Below are 20,561 nucleotides of genomic sequence, written 5' to 3' on the forward strand. Positions count from 1 at the left end.
ATCTGTGTGGATTCTGTAGTTATGCAGGTGGAGTGTGAGTTACTGAAGGTACTACTGTAGGTTTGTAACATGACAATTTAACAGCTGCAGCAGTTAACTCTTACTGAACTGCACTGGCCGTCAGTCAAAGCAGAAAATGCATCAGCATTCAATTTATCACTTGTTTTGAAAAAAAAGTGACATTCAAAACTTGGGTTGTTTGAAATAATAGGACAGTTTTATGAGAGCAAGATACTATTTTACCACCAACAATTACATCCCGTTCCTTCTATAGTTTCCAACTTAGAAGGATGTCATGGCTCAGGGACAATGTGGCTGGATAGGCATCCTGAGACCAACACTAATACTTTGGGTTCAGTGTACAACTGGTGAAACTTAAATTCAATTCACATAATCTAAACATTTAAAAAGCTAGTCCAATGAGGAAAATGAAACTATTGTCAAATGTCATGAAAACCCATCTGGATCACTAATGTCCTTTAGGGAAGGAAATCTGTCATCCTTACCTGGGCTGGTCAAAGTGGTTGACTCTTAACTGTCCACTGGGCAATTCGAGATGGTCAATAAATGCTGGCCTAGCCAGTGACACCCTCACCCAATTAATGAATAAAAATACACAAAACTATTTGTAAACATTGACAAGATGAAGCTGGACATCTTAGAAAATTTGGGGATATGTAGCCAAGGTTCAGAAAGTTTAACATTTTGTTTTAACTCTATAACGAAAAGTTAGAAAGAATAAGTTGTTGCAGAAAAAATATGCCATGTTTTAAAGATGTTTCAGTGCTTTTAACCTGCTCTGTGTCCTTTCAATATTTCAGGATGGCACTTCTCTCACTGGCTGGTATGGAGCAGCTTTCTAATTACTCTGGCTAGCAGTGCATTCTTCCTTTTCTTGGCGACAGTGATAATGAAAATAAGAAAATAGTGATGGAACAACATGGAGCAGTGAGCAGCTCTTACCTAGAAAGGCCATCTCCTGAACAAGGAGGGCTGCGAACATTTGTTAAATTGAATTCGAGTGAGATTGTAAATGTGAAAATGAAGGTTGGTCCCGCTGTTTTTAACACTTTCCCTTGATTTTATGAAATGCTCAGATGGAAACGATTTGTAATGAACATGAGTCATTCTTATGATGTACATCTTTCAATCTTTCTGATTGTTGCATCAGAAACTTGTTGACCTGATGTTGCCTGATTGTTCCTACTCAGTCTTCTCCCTTCAAGCTGTGATAATGTGGTAAAGGTGACAGTACAGAACTCGGTTACTGCTGGAAAAGAGAGACATGTCAAAGCATTCCTCTTTCACATTCATCAGAACAGATGCAGCAATGCCAAGTCTCAAAGGGAACCACAATTTATTATGTAGTAGTGCCCACCAGGGATAATAGTGCCCCCTGGACACATTCCTTGTGTATGCAGAGGACTGCTCCCTGCACATGAATATGTACAGATCCCAGCAAGCAGGAGTGAATCTCTTGCAAGATCAATTGATCTCATGGAAATGTATCATATTCCTCAGGGTTTTGACAGGGTTTGTTTTGGGAAAATGGCTGGGGAGCCTTGAACACAAGACACCATCTCGGGATAAAAGTTCAATCATTTAGGACTGAACTGAGGAGAACTTTCATGATCTAAAGGGTTGGGAATCTTTGGAATTCTTTTGCCCAGTGCGCTCTGAGTGGTCACTCACTGGGTGTATTGAAGATGGCGATCAATAAATTCTTGGGTATCAGGAAGAATTGTGGGGACTATGGGAATAGAATGGAGTTGAGGTAGGAGATTGGCTATGCCCATATTGAATGGGAAGTGGGCTGTCTGGCCTTTCCTAATATCTGTTTCTTATGGCCTCAAGGGTCTACCGAACTGAGATAGTACTCCATAGATCTGACAGTGTCTTTGGTGAAAGAAACAATGTTAACATCTTGTGTTGAGTCTAACTAACAGTCATACTGGAGAAACTCTGTTTCTCTCACCATAGACCCTGCCAGACCTGCTGAGCTTCTCTAGCACTTTTTGTCTTTATTTCAGATCTGCCCAGTGGGATAGTGCCTACATGTCCATGTAAATGCCATAACACTTTGTCTTTTGAAGCAAAACACACAGCCCACTAAGGCAAGTTACTGACGTGTGTCTCTCAGCCTGCTGCACATTAGTTACCCATTAGCAAAAGGACAGAACAATATGAACACATGGTATAATGAATGGAGGTTGCATGTCTAGTGTGGTATAGTTCACTGGAAGAAACACATTCCACAAACAAACTGCCTCATATGACAGTCCCCCTTCATTATACTGTAAACAGAAGTTCATGTTTCTTTCAATAGAATCGTATGGAGCTTTCATAAACAATTCTGAAACAAATGGTTCCAGTGTTAGCTTTAGGTACGTCTGTGTAAAATAATGATGCCATAACATCTTCCTGTTACTAAGGAAACATCCTGGTAAAGTGAACTATGTTGCTAAGTAAACAGTTAATAATGCGATATCAGCACTGCTCTTGAATGCCTTTTGATTCCATTAAATTTCAGGAGAAGGTTTAAGACAGCCTGGTGTTTCTATCCGAAAAGCAGAGAAAGGAATGTGTTCATTAAGCCTGTATCAGACTGCCATGTCTGGTACAGGCTTAATGTCTGTCCATTTGGAATGTCCTGAGGTCGTGGGATTTCAGTCAAGGTGGCACAGTAGAAACTGACCTCAAAAGCTACTAAACTACACTCAGCTTGGGGGCTGCTGTAGTTATTGGCACAATGAGTGACAGTTCCCTCCATTCTCTCTCTGCTCGTTGAATGAGGCAGTAGCTTACAAAGTGTGAAAAGGGAAAAAAGAGATTTTATTGCTGTCCTCTAAAATATATCAGGAATTCAAAGTTAGTTTTTTAAAAAGTTACTGTTCAGATATTTACATTTAATTTGTGTTTATTGTTTGGATAAATTGTTTGGACCAAGTTGTATTTTTAACTCAAAATACTCAGTCTGATCATTCTCATTCCAATGTGCCTGACAAACTGGAAGTGATTTGAATATGACCTGTTATTTTTAAAGCAATGTTCAGAGTGAAATTCGAGTGATGCAGTGTTAGTCAATAAATAGATTTATAAACAAATCTGTTACTGTCAAACTGATCTTTGAATAGGTTCTCACTTGTTTCAAATCTTCACATATAGAATCATAGAGGCATAGAGATGTACAGCATGGAAACAGACCCTTCGGTTCAACTTGTCCATGCCAACCAGATATCCTCAATTAATCTAGTCCCATTTGCCAGTATTTGGTCCATATCCCTCTCAACCCTTCCTATTCATATACCCATCCAGATGCATTTTAAATGTTACAATTGTACCAGCCTCCACCACTTCCTCTGGCAGTTCATTCCATACACGTACCACCCTCTGTGTGAAAAGGTTGCCCCTTAGGTCTCTTTTATATCTTTCCTCTCTCACCTTAACCCTATGCCCTTTCATTTTGGACCCAGGGAAAAGACCTTTTTATTCACCCTATCCATGCCTCTCATGATTTTATAAATATCTATTTGGATATAAGGAGCAAGAGGGTAACTCGAGAAAGGGTTGGCCCACTCAAGTACAAAGACAGAAAAAATCAACTAGGCGAAAGTGAGGACTGCAGATGTGGAAGATTAGAGTCTGGATCAGAGCGGTGCTGGAAAAGCACAGCAGGTCAGGCCGCATCCCAGGAGCAGGAAAATCAACGTTTTGGGCAGGAGCCCTTCATTCCTGATGAAGGGCTTTTGCTCAAAATGTTGATTTTCCTGCTCCTCGGATGCTGCCTGACCTGCTGTGCTTTTCCAGCACCACTCTAATCTTGATTACAAAGGAGGAAAGTTGTGCGTGGGGTCAGAGAAAATGGATGAGATGCTTAATGAGGACTTTGTGTCAGTATTCACCAAGGACAGGGACATGACGGATGTTGAGGTGAAGGAAGATGTTTGATTAGTCTAGGTCAAGTTAGGGCATGGTTAGGAACATGGGACAGGGATATCATAGCAATTACGGAAACATGGCTCAGGGATGGGCAGGACTGGCAGCTTAATGTTCCAGGATACAACTGCTACAGGAAGGATAGAAAGGGAGGCAAGAGAGGAAGGGGAGTGGCATTTTTGATTAGGGATAGCATTACAGCTGTACTGAGGGAGGATATTCCCGGAAATACTCCAGGGAAGTTATTTAGGTCGAAGTGAGAAATAAGAAAGAGCTGATAACCTTATTGGGATTGTACTATAGACCCCCTAATAGTCAGAGGGAAATTGAGAAACAATTGTGTAAGGAAATCTCAGCTATCTGTAAGAATAATAGGGTGGTTATGGTAGGGGATATTAACTTTCCAAACATAGACTGGGACTGCCATAGTGTTAAGGGTTTAGATGGAGAGGAATTTGTTAAGTTTGTACAAGACAATTTTCTGATTCAGTATGTGAATGTACCTACTAGAGAAGGTGCAAAACTTGACCTACTCTTGGGAAATAAGGCAGGGCAGGTGACTGAGGTGTCAGTGGGGGAGCACTTTGGGGCCAGTGACCATAATTCTATTAGATTTAAAATAGTGATGGAAAAGGATAGACCAGATCTAAAAGTTGAAGTTTTAAATTGGAGAAAGGCTAATTTTGACGATATTAGGCAAGAACTTTCGGAAGTTGATTGGAGGCAGATGTTCGCAGGTAAAGGGACGGCTGGAAAATGGGAAGCCTTCAGAAATGAGATAACAAGAATCCAGAGAAAGTATATTCCTGTCAGGGTGAAAGGGAAGGCTGGTAGGTATAGGGAATGCTGGATGACTAAAGAAATTGAAGGTTTGGTTAAGAAAAAGAAGGAAGCATATGTCAGGTATAGACAGGATAGATCGAGTGAATCCTTAGAGTATAAAGAAAGTAGGAGTATACTTAAGAGGGAAATCAGGAGGGCAAGACGGGGACATGAGATAGCTTTGGCAAATAGAATTAAGGAGAATCCAAAGGGTTTTTATAAATTCATTAAGGACAAAAGGGTAACTAGGGAGAGAATAGGGCCCATTAAAGATCAGCAAGGCGGTCTTTGTGTGGAGTCGCAGGAGATGGGGGAGATACTAAATGAATATTTTGCATCAGTGTTTACTATGGAAAAGGACATGGAAGATATAGACTGTAGGGAAATAGATGGTGACATCTTGCAAAATGTCCAGATTACAGAGGAGGAAGTGCTGGATATCTTGAAACAGTTAAAGGTGGATAAATCCCCAGGACCTGATCAGGTGTACCCTAGAACTCTGTGGGAAGCTAGAGAAGTGATTGCTGGGCCTCTTGCTGAGATATTTGTATCATCGATAGTCACAGGTGAGGTGCCGGAAGACTGGAGGTTGGCTAATGTGGTGCCACGACTTAAGAAAGGTGGTAAGGACAAGCCAGGGAACTATAGACCAGTGAGCCTGACCTCGGTGGTGGGCACATTGTTGGAGGGAATCCTGAGGGACAGGATGTACATGTATTTGGAAAGGCAAGGACTGATTAGGGATAGTCAACATGGCTTTGCGCATGGGAAATCATGTCTCACAAACTTGATTGAGTTTTTTGAGGAAGTAACAAAAAGGATTGATGAGGGCAGAGCGGTAGATGTGATCTATATGGACTTCAGTAAGGCGTTCGACAAGGTTCCCCATGGGAGACGGATTAGCAAGGTTAGATCTCACTGAATACAGGGAGAACTAGCCATTTGGATACAGAACTGGCTCAAAGGTAGAAGACAGAGGGTGGTGGTGGAGGGTTGTTGTTCAGACTGGAGGCCTGTGACCAATGGAGTGCCACAAGGATCGGTGCTGGGTCCTCTACTTTTCATCATTTAGATAAATGATTTGGATGCGAGCATAAGAGGTACAATTAGTAAGTTTGCAGATGACACCAAAATTGAAGGAGTACTGGACAGCAAAGACAGTTACCTCAGATTACAACAGGATCTGGACCAGATGGACCAATGGGCTGAGAAGTGGCAGATGGAGTTTAATTCAGATAAATGCGAGGTGCTGCATTTTGGGAAAGCAAATCTTTGCAGGACTGATACACTTAATGATAAAGTCCTAGGAGTGTTGCTGAACAAAGAGACCTTGGAGTGCAGGTTCATAGCTCCTTGAAAGTGGAGTCACAGGTAGATAGGATAGTGAAGAAGGCGTTTGGTATGCTTTCCTTTATCGGTCAGAGTATTGAATACAGTTGGGAGGTCATGTTGTGGCTGTACAGGACATTAGTTAGGCCACTTTTAAAATATTGTGTGCAATTCTTGTCTCCTTCCTATCAGAAGGATGTTATGAAACTTGAAAGGGTTCATAAAAGATTTACAAGGATGTTGCCAGGGTTGGAGGATTTGAGCTATAGGGAGAGGCTGAACAGGCTGGGGCTGTTTTCCCTGGAATGTCAGAGGCTGAGAGGTGACCTTATAGAGGTTTATAAAATCATGAAGAGCATGGATAGGATAAATAAACAAGGTCTTTTCCCTGGGGTGGGGGAGTCCAGAACTAGAGGGCATAGGTTTAGGGTGATTGGGGGAAGATATAAAACAGACCTAAGGAGCAACTTTTTCACACAGAGCGTGGTGCATGTGTGGAATGGGCTGCCAGAGGAAGTGGTGGAGGCTGGTACAATTGCAACATTTAAAAGGCATCTGGATGGGTATATGAATAGGAAGGGTTTGGAGGGATATTTTCCAGGTGCTGGAAGTGGGACTAGATTGGATTGGGATATCTGGTCTGCATGGACAAGTTGGACTGAAGGGTTTGTTTCCTTGATGTACATCTCTATGACTCTAAGTCAGCATAAGGAGGGAGGAAGTAACCTTGCTAATCCGTCTCCCATGGGGAACCTTGTCGAACGCCTTACTGAAGTCCATATAGATCACATCTACCGCTCTGCCCTCATCAATCCTTTTTGTTACTTCCTCAAAAGGCATTAAGGTGGATAAGTCCCCAGGTCCAGATGGGATCTATCCCAGGTTTGATGGGAAGTGAGAGAGCAAACAGCTGGGGCTTTAACAGATATCTTTGCAGCATCCTTGAACATGGGTGAGGTCCCAGATGACTGGAGAATTGCTAATGTTGTCCCCTTGAGATAATCCAGGTAATTATAGACCCGTGAATCTGATGTCAGTGGTAGGTAAGCTGCTGGAGAAGATAGTGCAGGATAGGATCTATTTACATTGGGAAGAAAATGGGCTGGTCAGCGATAGGAACCATGGTTTTGCACAGGGAAGGTCATGTCTTACCAACTTAATAGAATTTTTTGAGGAAGTGACAAAGGTGATTGATGAGGGAAGGGCTGTAGATGCCATGTAAGTGGACTTCAGTAAAGCATTTGATAAGGTTTCCCGTGATAGGCTGATGGAGAAGGTGAAGTCGCATGGGGTCCAAAGTATTCTAGCTAGATGGATAGAGAGCTGGCTGGGCAACAGGAGACAGAGTTGTAGTGGAAGGGAGTTTCTCAAAATGGAGCCCTGTGACCAATGGTGTTCCACAGGGATCCATTTTGGGACCACTGTTGTTCGTGATATACATAAATGATCTGGAGGAAGTTATGGCTGGTCTGATTAGCAAGCTCACAGATGACACTAAAATTGGTGGAGTAGCAGATAGTGAAGGGGACTTTCAGAGAATGCAGCAGAATATAGATAGATTGGAGAGTTGGGCAGAGAAATGGCAGATGGAGTTCAATCCGGGCAAATGTGAGGTGATGCATTTTGGAAGATCCAATTCTGGAGTCAATTGTATGGTAAATGGAAAAGCCCTGGGAAAATTGATGTACAGAGAGATCTGGGTGTTCAGGTCCATTGTACCCTGAAGGTGGCAACGCAGGTCAGTAGAGTGGTCGAGAAGGCATGCTTTCCTTCATCGGACGGGGTATTGAGTACAAGAGTTGGCAGGTCATGTTACATTTGTATAAGACTTTGGTTCAGCCACATTTGGAATACTGTGTACAGTTCTGGTCACCACATTACTCAAAGGATGTGGATGCTTTGGAGAGGGTGCAGAGGGGGTTCACCAGGATGTTTCCTGGTATAGAGGGTGCTAGCTATGAAGAGAAGTAAACTAGGATTATTTTCATTAGAAAGACGCAGTTTGACGGGGGACCTGATTGAGGCCTACAAAATCATGAGAGGTGTAGACAGGGTGGACAGCAAGAAGCTTTTTCCCAGAGTGGGGGACTCAGTTACTAGGGGTCACGAGTTCAAGGTGAGAGGGGAAAAGTTTAGAGGAGATATACATGGAAAGTTCTTCACACGGAGGGTGGTGAGGGCTTGGAACACGTTTCCAGCGGAGGTGGTAGAGGCTGGCACGATAGCGTCATTTAAGATGTATTTAGACAGATAGATGAATAGGCAGGGAGCATAGAGATACAAATCCTCAGAAAATGGGCGGCAGATTTAGATAGAGGATCTGGATCAGTGCAGAGTTGGAGGGCCGAAGGGCCTGTTCATGTGGTGTAATTTTCTTTGTTCTGTATAAGGTCATCCCTCAGCCTCCGATGTCACAAGGGAAGTTGATTTATTTCCGTTCAGCGGTTTCATATTAATGGCTAATAGTCAAACTAACCTTCCTGTGCCTCCTAATTTCAGTCTGTCAATCCATGTTTCACATTTGCTTCGGGAAAACACGCATCTCCTTTCAATGTGGACCCTTATCACCCTCGAAAACATGACACACCCACATTCAACATGGAGAGGGCAGTGTTGCCATGAAAGATGTTTCCTCTCTGTGACAAGACAGGACTTGCATGTGATTGGTATTGAGGATCTTGTAAAGCCACTTGTAAAGCATAGGTACTGTTCCATCACAGGGAAACAATCACAGCCATTAATGCACAGCCAAGTCCCACAGACCGTGTGAAGGTAAGGTTGCCCTGATAATCTGGCTTTAACTGGTTTAGGGATAACCAGTTACCAACCTGGAGGGAATGAAACATTAACCCGATCTGACATGCCAGGACATGCCTCTGTGGCAGGTGGTACTTGAACCAGGTATCCTGGCCCAGAGGCAAGGACACTGCCGTTGTACACTGTGTAGCTAATAATTTCAGGCCAGGTAAAAATGTGTTGAAATCATATTTCTTAAAGAAAAACCCACAGAGTTGCAACGTGTGAAATTACTCCAAGAAACTTGCAGATTATGAAACTACTGCGGTATTGCACTTACAAAGCCTGCACCTAAAGTGATTCATAATTGTCAAACTTGTAAAGTCAAGAATATATTCTTGGCAGTGCTGTATTCTGCAAGTGAAGGAGTAATGTGAGTTTAACATACAACACTTGCAACAAATGTCCAACCCTCGTAACCATAGTAACTTGCCAATCCATTTGAACAATTTAAAGTGTCATATCCCGGCTATCTTGAGTACAAATTAAGATACGAAAAGTAAACTGTGTTAAAATGCTGATGATTCATTTTCATGGCCCTCTGCAATAATAATGACATAATAAACATTGAAAATTACAAAACATAAATGAATCAGCTTTTCTTTTTGCAGGAACAAACACAGGAAGTGTTGGAGAAACTCAGTTGGTCTGTCTGGCAGCATCTGTACAGAGAGAAACAGAGTCTACTGACTCTTCATCAGATTTCCAGTATTTGCGTTCTATTTTTAATTCACTTTTTGCAGGTTCAGTTCTGTTTCTAGTTTAAGTTTGTTAGGATGTAGCTTCCCCCAATCAGCCTGTGTCCCACTTGGTTAAGGATTATTATTTGCAGCACTTGTCACTCAGTCCCTAGACACAAACTGGCCCTCCCAGATTTGACTTGCCTCTGACTCCTTTCCACAACCTTCCCTGTGGAAATCCATTATGTCCAGTTGGATCAGCCAGACGTAATTTCAGAGAGTCATTGCTCAGGGAATTGTGAATTTTTAGCAACATTCAATGAGCATGGATCAAGCAAGAAACCACACCAACTTCTGCAAAGTACTCCTCCGTTATATTTTTATCCAGTTTATTAGGTATATATCATACTTAGAAAAGATCATTGAAAAGTTACAAAATTGGGATCATTTTGTACTTGAAATCAACTCTCTGAGAATGCAAAGGTCTCAGGTCGTTGTCTGTAGCTCTTTGCCAATTCTATGTGTCAAACCAGCTTTGTGTGTTTAACAAGGGACAATGCAACTTCGCAGCAATATGTGGCCTGAACATAAAGACCCAATCTATATCATATATCAAACATTATCGGTCTTATCATTAAACAATACCTTTGGGAGAGTTAACTCAGCTCCTTTCATACTATCGGTTTAATAAATCAGGGATTGAGTTGGTGGCATTTCTCTTCCTCAAAGCTTTAAGTATGTAAAACAGCATGTAAACATTCCGTCTGCCTGGATACTGTATCCATGGTGACACAACAACAGATCAGAGTCTGTACCAAAACAACATGATGAAGAACACTGGTTACATTCAGTTCATCTGTTGGAGTGACTATGTGGTGTAAACACAGGCATCTATCTAACTGCTGTTCCATAATGTAACTTCACCTAAAGTGCTAAAATACTGCTTCCTTCAGCTTCAAGTTGTTTCCAGAGTAATTTAACAGATATTACGTTTCGGATGTGATAGTGACAGTCCAGACATATTGCAAGCTCAAGCGATTGTGTTGTCAAGCTTTCTACTGAGTTTCCCCCTCTCCAATCTATTCTTTCTGTTCACTCCCCGAAGGTGTTGTTGCTGGAGATATCATTGCCCAATCTGAAGAAAGCCAGAGGAGCCAATCATCTCCTTGAAAACTCCCAACTCCACTTTATAACCAAATATGCAATGATTGGTATTGACCTCCCTGTTCATTATCGAATACCTTCGCAACATCCTGTTTCTCAGCACTTTCCCTGAAAAATACAATGGAGATGAGCAGCTTCATGGATGGAGGATGCTGGGTTTGAAACTTGTTTCAATATTCCTTGTTGTCAAGAGCTGACACATCGACACCATGTTGTCCCCAGCTCTGCCCGTCCTCAGCACTGTGCGAGGGAGACCGAAGAAATAGTGTGAAATCTGGGGTAAGTCAGAATTGGCTCAGAGTCAGAGCCAGAGATTTATAGTGTCAACTTCCGATCCAAAGACTTGAGCTCATAATCAAGGGAAATAATTCACTGCGGCACCAAGAGATGTGCTGTCCACTGCCTGGGAAATTCCACAGAGAGCCAGCTGTTATCTCTGCCACCCAGCTGTGGGGTTACATTTGAAGAGAGGAGGAGGTATTATCCCTTTGCTGGACTCTCCAACATTCAGATAATCAGGTTCTGTTTATCTGGTGGTGCCTTTGAGGTGCTTCCTTTGTGTAAATTGACCACCATCTTTGATCCATTACAATGGAGGGACAAAGTGCTCTGAGTGGCACCAATGCATTCCTTGGATGTCCAAAGATTATGAAAGGTTCAACAGAAGTGCAAGACCATTCGTACTTCCTGGCATCATGTGATATGCTGGCCAATCGAAGAATGGTCAAGTGATGATGACTTCAAGTCAGGATGGTGAGTGACTTGGAAGAGAACTTGTGGCTGGTGATGTGTATCTGCTGCCCTCATCCTTTAAGATGGTAGAGGTCACATGTTTAGAAGGTGCTGTCAGAGAATACCTTCAGAGAGCAGATGTCTTCATGAGACACAGCAGGGGATCCTGTAGAGAGTATACACTGCTACTACTGAGTATCGGTGGTGGAGGGAGTTGATGTTTGTGGAAGTGGTGCCAATCAAATGGGCTGCTTTGTCCTGGATGGTGTCGAGCTTCTTGAGTGTTGTTGGAGCTGTCCCCCTCCATGGCAAGTGGGGAGTTTTCCATCAGGATCTGGGACTCAGGAGGTGAGTTACTCATTGCAGGATCCCTTGTCTTTGGCCTGCTCTTGTAGCTACTCTATTTATGTGGCTTGTTAAGTTGAGTTTCTAGGCAATGGTAACCCGCAGGATGTTGATAGTGGGGGATTCAGTGATGGTAACACTAGTAAATGTCAAGGGGCAGTGGTTAGAATGTCCCTTATTGGTGATGGTCATAGCCTGGCATTTGTGTGATGTGAATGTTACTTGCCACTTTTCAGCCCGAGCCTGGATATTGCTGCATTTGAACATGAACTGGTTGTTCGTGAGGAATCATGAATGGTGCAGAACATTGTGCAATATCAGCGAACATCCCCACTTCTGCCCTTCTGATGGAGGGAAGATCATTGATAAAGCAGCTGAAGGTGGTTGGGTCTGGGATTCTACCCTGAGGTATTCCTGCAGAGATGTCCTGGAGCTAAGATGACAGACCCTCCAACAACCAAGACCATCTTCCTATGTGTCAGATTCCCAATTGCTATTGACTCCAGTTTTGCTGGCATTGCTGATGTCACACTCGGTCAAACGTGGCCTTGATGTTAAGGGCTGTGACTCTAACCTCTCCTCTGGAATTCAGCTCTTTTGTCTCTGTTAGAATCAATGAGGTAAGTAGCCCTGGTGAAACTCAAAACTAAGCATCAATGAGCAGCTTATTACTGAGTTAGTGCTGCCCTCGATAAAATTGTCTATGACACCTCTGGCACTCCACTGATGATTGAGAGTCGACTGTTGGAGTGGTATTTGCCAGATTAGCTCCATCTGCCTTTTGTGGACAGGATACACCTGGGCAATCACCCATTGTAAGCAATGAACTTCTTGACTAAAGAAAAGTGCTTGAGAATAAGTGTTCTAAATGAAGAATAAATAAAAGAGGAACAACTGTTCTCTGAGTGTACATGAACTGAACAGTGCAGTGAGCTGCAGTTAAAATTAGAAAATAGAATTTATATATAAAATCAAGTGGAGTTAGAATTACAAAGAAATCAAACCCTTGATGTCTGATAACTTTTTCCAAAAATGTCAACTTGCCAAAATTAATGTGTTTAATGATTATATTGAAAACAGACAAACTTTCTTTGCAAGAAATAATTACCCCATAATTCAATTCCTTTCACCTATAAATTGAAGAAAACAGGGTTTACACAAAAATAAACAATTCCTGCACCATCTGTTGTGGAAATATTTAACTGTTTCCAGCAGGAACAGTGAGCAATCTGACACCATCCTCCTACAGATAACGCGCTTGTGACTTGCAACCTCCCAGAGGAGCACAACTGTTAATCTCACTTGAGACTGTAAGTACATGACACACCTGAGTCGGAATGTCAAACTCGAGGGCAGTCACTGCAATGATTACTGACACATCACCATCCGGTTTAAAATGGGATAACGATCAGAAATATCAAAATGGCACCCATGCATTACACAGACATGGCCCAGAATATCAGCTGACCATGACAAGCCACTGGAAACATCTGTGCTCACATGAACTTCTGAGGGAGAGACAGGGGAGTGAGTGGGAAACAGGGGGTGAGGGGGACATGGGGGGTGGGGGTAGATGGGGGTTGGGGGGGAGACGGGGGTTGGGGGGAGACAGGGGTTGAGGGGGAGACAGGGAGTGAGGGGGAGACAGGGAGTGAGGGGGAGACGGGGAGTGAGGGGGAGATGGGGGTTCAGGGGTTGAGGGGGAGACGGGAGTGAGGGGGAAACGGGGGTTGAGGGGGAGATGGGGATTGAGGGGGAGACGGGGAAGACGGGGAGCAAAGGGGAGACAGAGGTTGAGGGGGAGGCGGGGAGTGAGGAGGAGATGGTGGGGTGAGGGGGAGATGGAAAGTGAGGGGAAAATGGGAGGGTGATGGGGAGAGATGGGAGGTGAGGGGGAGAGATGGGGGGTGAGGGGGAGACGGGGAGTGAGGGGGAAATGGGAGGGTGATGGGGAGAGATGGGAGGTGAGGGGGAGATGGGGAGTGAGGGGGAGACGGGGAGTGAGGGGGAAATGGGAGGGTGATGGGGAGAGATGGGAGGTGAGGGAGAGATGGTGAGTGAGGGGGAGACGGGGAGTGAGGGGAAATGGGAGGGTGATGGGGAGAGATGGGAGGTGAGGGGGAGACGGGAGTGAGGGGGAGACGGGGAGTGAGGGGGAGACGGAGAGTGAGGGGGAAATGGGAGGGTGATGGGGAGAGATGGGAGGTGAGGGAGAGACGGGGAGTGAGGGGGAGACGGAGAGTGAGGGGGGAAATGGGAGGGTGATGGGGAGAGATGGGAGGTGAGGAGAGATGGGGGGTGAGGGGGAGTGAGGAGGAGATGGGGGGGTGAGGGGGAGACGGAAAGTGAGGGGGAAATGGGAGGGTGATGGGGAGAGATGGGAGGTGAGGGAGAGATGGGGGTTGAGGGGGAGACGGAGAGTGAGGGGGAAATGGGAGGGTGATGGGGAGACTGGGGGTGAGGAGAATACTGGAGAGGGGAGAGACCAGGGTGAGGAGGAGACACCAACTGTAATAGCTTGCCTTTATTGTTGAGACTGAAGGATTTACTTATTGCTTTTAATGTACAAGGCTGTGAGAAATACTAGCAGAGGGACTCCCATGAGAATCTGCAAAATTTCTTTCAATCCCAAAACTTCAATCCCGGATTATTCCAGGGTCTCTAGGAATGAAAGATTATTCTTCAGGGCTGCTCGAATCAACATGTTGGGAAAATCACTGGGATATCAAACAGCCAGTCAGAGATGAGATGCTGGATGAGCTTGTTTGACCGAATTGAAAAGATCAATTCTCCTGGAATATAGCTAAGGAGAGTTGGCAATGTGACTGAAACCAGAAACACCATCACAGCAGTGACAGGATAGAACATAAATATTTCAGCGAGGGAAACAAAAGAAGTGTATCTTATAGGAAGAGATTGGCTCAATGACAGACTCAAATTAATTATTGAATGAGTTCAGGGTGTGTGTGAGATTGAGGATTTGAGATCCTCATTTATTGTTCTTCCAAGCACGTGTATTTTGCAGACAAACTTACAAACACCAGCATATGGTTTGGAATTTAACAACTACAATTTGCAGCTGTCTGACAGGGAAGCAGCCACACCGCAGCCTTGATCTCAAAGCACCTGGTACAGTTTAGAACCTAGAACCCAAAAAGTTAATAATGTCAGGAAATGATTAAGGATTGAAATTATATGACCACAAACATGATACTGTTCACAAATGTGTCAATATATGGAGAACAGTTTATTTTCTGGAATGAGATGCATTAAAGGTGCAATTTATTCCTCCACAACATATTTGAAACTTACTCTGAATAAGTGAAACTGTACAGGTATGTTCAACAGATGTATGCATTCCACTCTCAAAACAGTTGGGACCATGATTGCTCAACCCCCCACACCCATTCATTTTGCTCTGTGTCACTTCATTGGATTCCTGGAGAATGACTGCATTAGGGAAAGTAAATTGCCATCATAGGGAGAACAGAACTCCTCTCTCAGTCACAGCGAGAGAATACCAAATCAAAAATGGAGCCCATTCGGCCATTGTGCCTATTTTAGCCCTTTGTAGAACTTTGCCAATTCATCCACCTGCCATGACCATGGCACAGGCCACTACCCTGTGAGTTGGTGTTCCTCATGTACTTTTTCCTTTATAATGGTTCTAGTCGAAGGAAACCAGCTTTTGTTTAAACAGGTTCATTTATATCAAGCTATTGCTGAAGGTTTCTTTGAGAAAAAATCAGATTAATTTATTAACAAGAAAAGAACACTTGTCAGTATTACTTTGTCTTATCTGTAATTTCTGTTTCATAATTTCATTTTTTTATAAATTTCTGTGGTAAACTGTTGGGGCCATTTGCCAAAATGAAAAGGTTAACATTTGAAGTCAGATCCAGCATCTTTTAGAATTGGATGTAGATTTTCTTTTCAAGTATACTCGAGTACAGGAGTACAGTAAAAAGTGTACAAAGTCACCATTCTCCGGTTCCACCTTCCTTTACAAAAGACAGGATTGAAAACAGAAACTGAAATAAAACAAACAGCTGAAAGAAAAGGAAACGTCTAGATCACCCCACCACCCTTCCCCTCCCCCCCCACCCCCCACCCCCCACCACCACTGTCTCTGCCATGTGTCCTCACCACCAGAAAAATTAAGCAACAAACTCCCTCCCTCAGTCTGTGAACACACGGCTACCCGGGGTCCTGCACACAGCGGGAACATCACCGCCTCTACCATCAGGTACCCTGGGGGCCCAGCCATGTCCCAGAACCATGTCACCACGGCTGGAACCAGCTTGCTCAGCTCCATCTTGTCTCCACCGACGTTGCCGCTGCCATCATGAGTCCATGCCTTGCCGATCTCAGCAATGCAGCCACTGCCGAACCGGCCAGGCCCCAGACTAGGCTCAAAGCCAACAGAGAGCCAATGGTGCCAAAGCAGCCTGTGCCATCTCCAGGGACTACCATTTCAGTGAAGGAACCCACCGCTGCCAACACACCGGCACGGGGACCAATGTCACTGAAAAAGGGGAAAGAAAGGAAAAAAAGAGAGAGAGAAAAAAGGGTTTAATCCCTGGCCTCAGGACCCGGGCTTGAGAACTGCTACTCAGCTACCGCCATCTTGGATTTGATAGTTGAATAAGATGTTTTTATGTGCAGGTCTGTTTCCCAAAGCCGCAGGGTCTTCTTGGAGTTCTGCCCCAAGACACCTATACAGTCAAATTTATAGAAGTTTCCATTTGTAGAAGTGCCTGTTCTAGATTGATAAATTAGTTCTCCAACTATGAGAGCTGAGTTGCCCAGGTTTTGGGCTAGATTCATCTCTTGTATCTAAATCTGAGTCTGGTACCTTAGAGAAGAGGAGCAAGTTAAATAATCAAGGAAGGCAAGAGCAAGGCAGAGAACGAGATGAGACTGATCAATCAAACTGCATTTATTTCAAAGCAAGAGGCTTCACGTACAAGGCTGATGAACTCAGGGTATGGTGGGGAACATGGGACTGGGATATAACCATTACAGAAACATGGCTCAGGGAAGGGCAGGATTGGCAGCTTAATATTCCAGGATATAGATGCTATAGGAAGGATAGAAAGGAGATGAGAAGAGGGGGAATGGTGTTTTTGATAAGGGATAGCATTACAGCTGTACTGAGGGAGGATATTCCTGGAAATACATCCAGGGAAGTTACTTGGGTAGAAATTAGAAATAAGAAAGGGATAATCACCTTATTGGGATTGAACTATAGATAACAGCCCCCTCCCCCCCCCCCCCCCCCCTCCCCACACACACACATATACACACACATATACACACACATACACCCTAAGTCATTGGAAATTGAGAAACAAATTTGTAAGGAGATTTCTGTTATCTGTAAGAATAATAGAGTGGTTATGGTCAGGGATTTTAACTTTCCAAAAATAGATTCGGACTGCCATAGTGTTAAGGGTTTGGATGAAGAGGAATTTGTTAAGTGTGTACAAGAAAACTTGCTTATTCAATATCAGGATCAAAACTTGGAGCTTCTCTTGAGGAATAAAGCAGAGCTATGACTCTAAGCAATTGAGGTTGCAATGGGGAAGCAGTTTGGGGCCAGTGATCATAACTCTATTAGTTTTAAAATAGTCGTGGAAAGGGTGGACCTGGCCTAAAAGTTACAGTTCTAAGTTGTAGTAAGACCAATTTGACAGCATTAGTCAAGAGCTTTCAAAAGTTCTTTGGGAGTAGCTGTTAGTGGGTAAAGGGATGGTTGGAAAGTGGGAGGTCTTTAAAGATGAGATGAGTTCAGAGGCAGTATGTTCCTCTTAGTGCAATGGGCAAAGCTAGAAGATGTAGGGAATGTTGGCTTACTAGAGAAATCGAGACTCAAGAAAAAGAAGGAAGCATAAGCCCCCAGGTATAGACAGCGGGGATCAAGTCAATCTCTAGTGGAGTATAAGGGAATAGGAGTATATTTAAAAGGGAAATCTGGAGGGCAGACAGGGGACAAGAAATAGTTTTGTCAAATAGAATTAAGGAGAATCCAAAGAGATTCTACAAATACATTAATGACAAAAGAGTAATTAGAGAGAGAATAGAGCTCCTTAAAGACCAGTGTGTCCAACTATGTGTAGAACTGCAGGAGATGGGTGAATATTAAACACGCATCAGCATTTACTATGGAGAAGGATATGGAAGCTATAAAACTTTGGAAACTAAATAGCAACATCTTGAAAAATGTCCATATTACAGAGGACGTGGTGCTGGACATTTTAAAAATAGATAAATCCCCAGGACCTGATCAGGTGAACACTAGAAGCTAAGGAAGTAATTGCTGGGTCCCTTGATGAGATATTTGTATCATTGGTAGCCACAGATAAGGTGCCAGAAGACTGGAGGTTGGCTAACACGGTGCCATGATTTAAGAAAGGTGGTAAGGAACAGCCAGGGAACTATAGACCAGTGAGCCTGATGTTGGTGGTGGGCAAGTTGTTGGGGGGAATCCTGAGGGACAGGATGTACATATATTTGGAAAGGCAAGGACTGATTAGGGATAGTCAACATGCCTCTGTACGTGGTAAATCATGTCTCACAAACTTGATTGAGTTTTTCAAGAAGTGAGAAAGAAGGCTGATGAGGGCAGAGTAGTAGATGTTGTCCAAATTGACTTCAGTAACGCATTTGATGGGGTTCCCCATGGGAGACTGGTTAGCAAGGTTAGATCACATGGAATTGGGGAACTAGCCAATTGGATACAAAATTGGTTTGAAGGTAGGAGACAGAGGATGGAGGCTTGTTTTTCAGACTGGAGGCTTGTGACCAATGATGTGCCACAAGGATTGGTGCTGGGTCCACTGCTTTTCATCATTTTCATAAATAATTTGAATGTGAATATGGAAGATATGGTTAGTAAGTTTGCCGATGACACCAAAATAGGTGGACAGTGAAAAACATTATCTGAGAGTAGAATGGGATCTTGATCAGATGGGCCAATGGGTTGAGGAGTGGCAGATGGAGTTTATTGTAAATAAATGAAGTGTTGCATTTTGGAAAAGCAAATCACGGCAGGACTTATACACTTAATGGTAAAGTCCTAGAAAGTATTGCCAAACAAAAGGACCTGGGGTGCAGGTGCATAGCTCCTTGAAAGTGGAGTTGCAGGTAGATAGGATAGTGAAGAAGGGCGTTTGGTATACTTTCCTTTATTGGTCAGAGTATTGAGTACAGGAGTTGGGAGTAATGTTGCAGCTGTACAGGCCACTTTCAGAATACTGAGTGCAATTCTGGTCTCCCTCTTAACGGAAGGATCTTGTGAAACATGAAAGGGTTTTAAGGATGTTGCTAGGATTGGAAGCTTGAGCTATAGGCAGCGGTTGAATAGGCTGGGTTCCCTGGAGCATCAATGGCTGAAGGGTGACCTTAAGGAAGTTTATAAAATCATGAGAGGAATGGATAGAATAAATAGATAAGATCTTTTCACAGGGTGAGGGAGTCCAGAACGAGAGGGCACAGGTTGAAGGTGAAAGGGGAAAGATATAAAAGAGACCTGAGGGGCAACGTTTTCACGCAAAGGGTGGTACGTGTATGGAATGAGCTGCCAGAGGAAGTGGTGGAGGCTGGTACAACTGCAACATTTAAAAGGCATCTGGATGGGTATATGAATAGGAAGGGTTTAGAGGGATATGGGCCGGGTGCTGGCAGTGGGACTAGATCAGTTTAGGATATCTGATCAGCATGGTCGAGTTGGATCAAAGAGTTTGTTTCTGTGCTGTACAATTCTTTGACTCTATGACTGTGACTCTGTCAGCTTTTTAAATGCCGCAGTTGAAGATTCAAAATCCCCTATTTTGATGTCTATTGAGGAAGGAAACAGTACTTTACACTTTAGAAGGACCTGTCATGTTGCCCAGGGCTAGATGCATTCTAAGAGGCACTCTTTTGTTATTTGAGACTGACACACTGTTCAATTGGCTTTGAAACAGTCCACTGTCTCTTAACTGATACAGTCTGCTCTGGTCTCCATCTTGAACAGACATGTTTACCTTAGAAGCAATGTGCAGAATTTTGAAGCAAAATGTCCTTTTTTAAACAGCTATGATATCAGCTGACATGTTTGTAATCCAATTCCACTCCCCTTGGAGTTCCAGACCCATTTCTCTTTCTGATGTGCGGATCGAGTTTGAGTGTGCTCAGCAAGGTGGATTAGAGCTCATTAAAACCAGGAACCCATGAATCGGAACAAACTTTAAATAATTTCTGAAGTTAAGAGGGAAAAGTAGTTTTTGAGCAGAATTCCAGAGGGCAAGATGTAATAAACAAAGGAATGAGATTGATATAGAGGAACATTTCTGCTTTGAAAATGTTGGACAATCACCAATAAATCCAACTGGGAATTTGGGGGAAAATCTTTACCCAGAGAGTGAGGAGAATGTAGAATTCCTTACCACAGGGAACTGCTTGCTAAAAGTAGAATCAACACATTTAAGGAGAAGTTTGGGAATTACAGCTGGGAGAAAGGAACACACGGACAAGCTGACAGACTGGAGAAATAGGGAATGGAGCAGAAAGAGAATGCACATATTCATGACATGATGATGTATACAATATTGTAACACTGGTGTTAGCTATTAAGGTTCCGTGAGGATGGAATAACCCATCTGAGAAGGGTGTTATAGGGATCCGTGTAATGTAAAAGAGTTGGTTGGAATAGGGGCAAAGATATAACAGGCTCAGAGTGCAGACAGTCCAGGATAAGGGATCAGCCTCTACAGT

General features: G+C 43.5%; 1 protein-coding gene across 1 annotated transcript in view; it reads left to right on the forward strand.

The window, feature by feature from the left end:
• Positions 1-3,167, forward strand: part of abch1 (ATP-binding cassette, sub-family H, member 1) — a 95,529-nt gene extending 92,362 nt beyond the window's left edge. Inside the window, exon 23 of the mRNA XM_072581566.1 lies at positions 822-3,167. Within this exon, the coding sequence (XP_072437667.1) occupies positions 822-928 (107 nt within the window). The 3' untranslated portion in view covers positions 929-3,167. The remainder of the gene's footprint in view (positions 1-821) is intronic.
• The last annotated feature ends 17,394 nt before the right edge of the window (positions 3,168-20,561 follow it).

This window comes from Chiloscyllium punctatum, chromosome 11 (assembly GCF_047496795.1).
Source record: "Chiloscyllium punctatum isolate Juve2018m chromosome 11, sChiPun1.3, whole genome shotgun sequence".
Classification (NCBI taxonomy): Eukaryota; Metazoa; Chordata; class Chondrichthyes; order Orectolobiformes; family Hemiscylliidae; genus Chiloscyllium; species Chiloscyllium punctatum.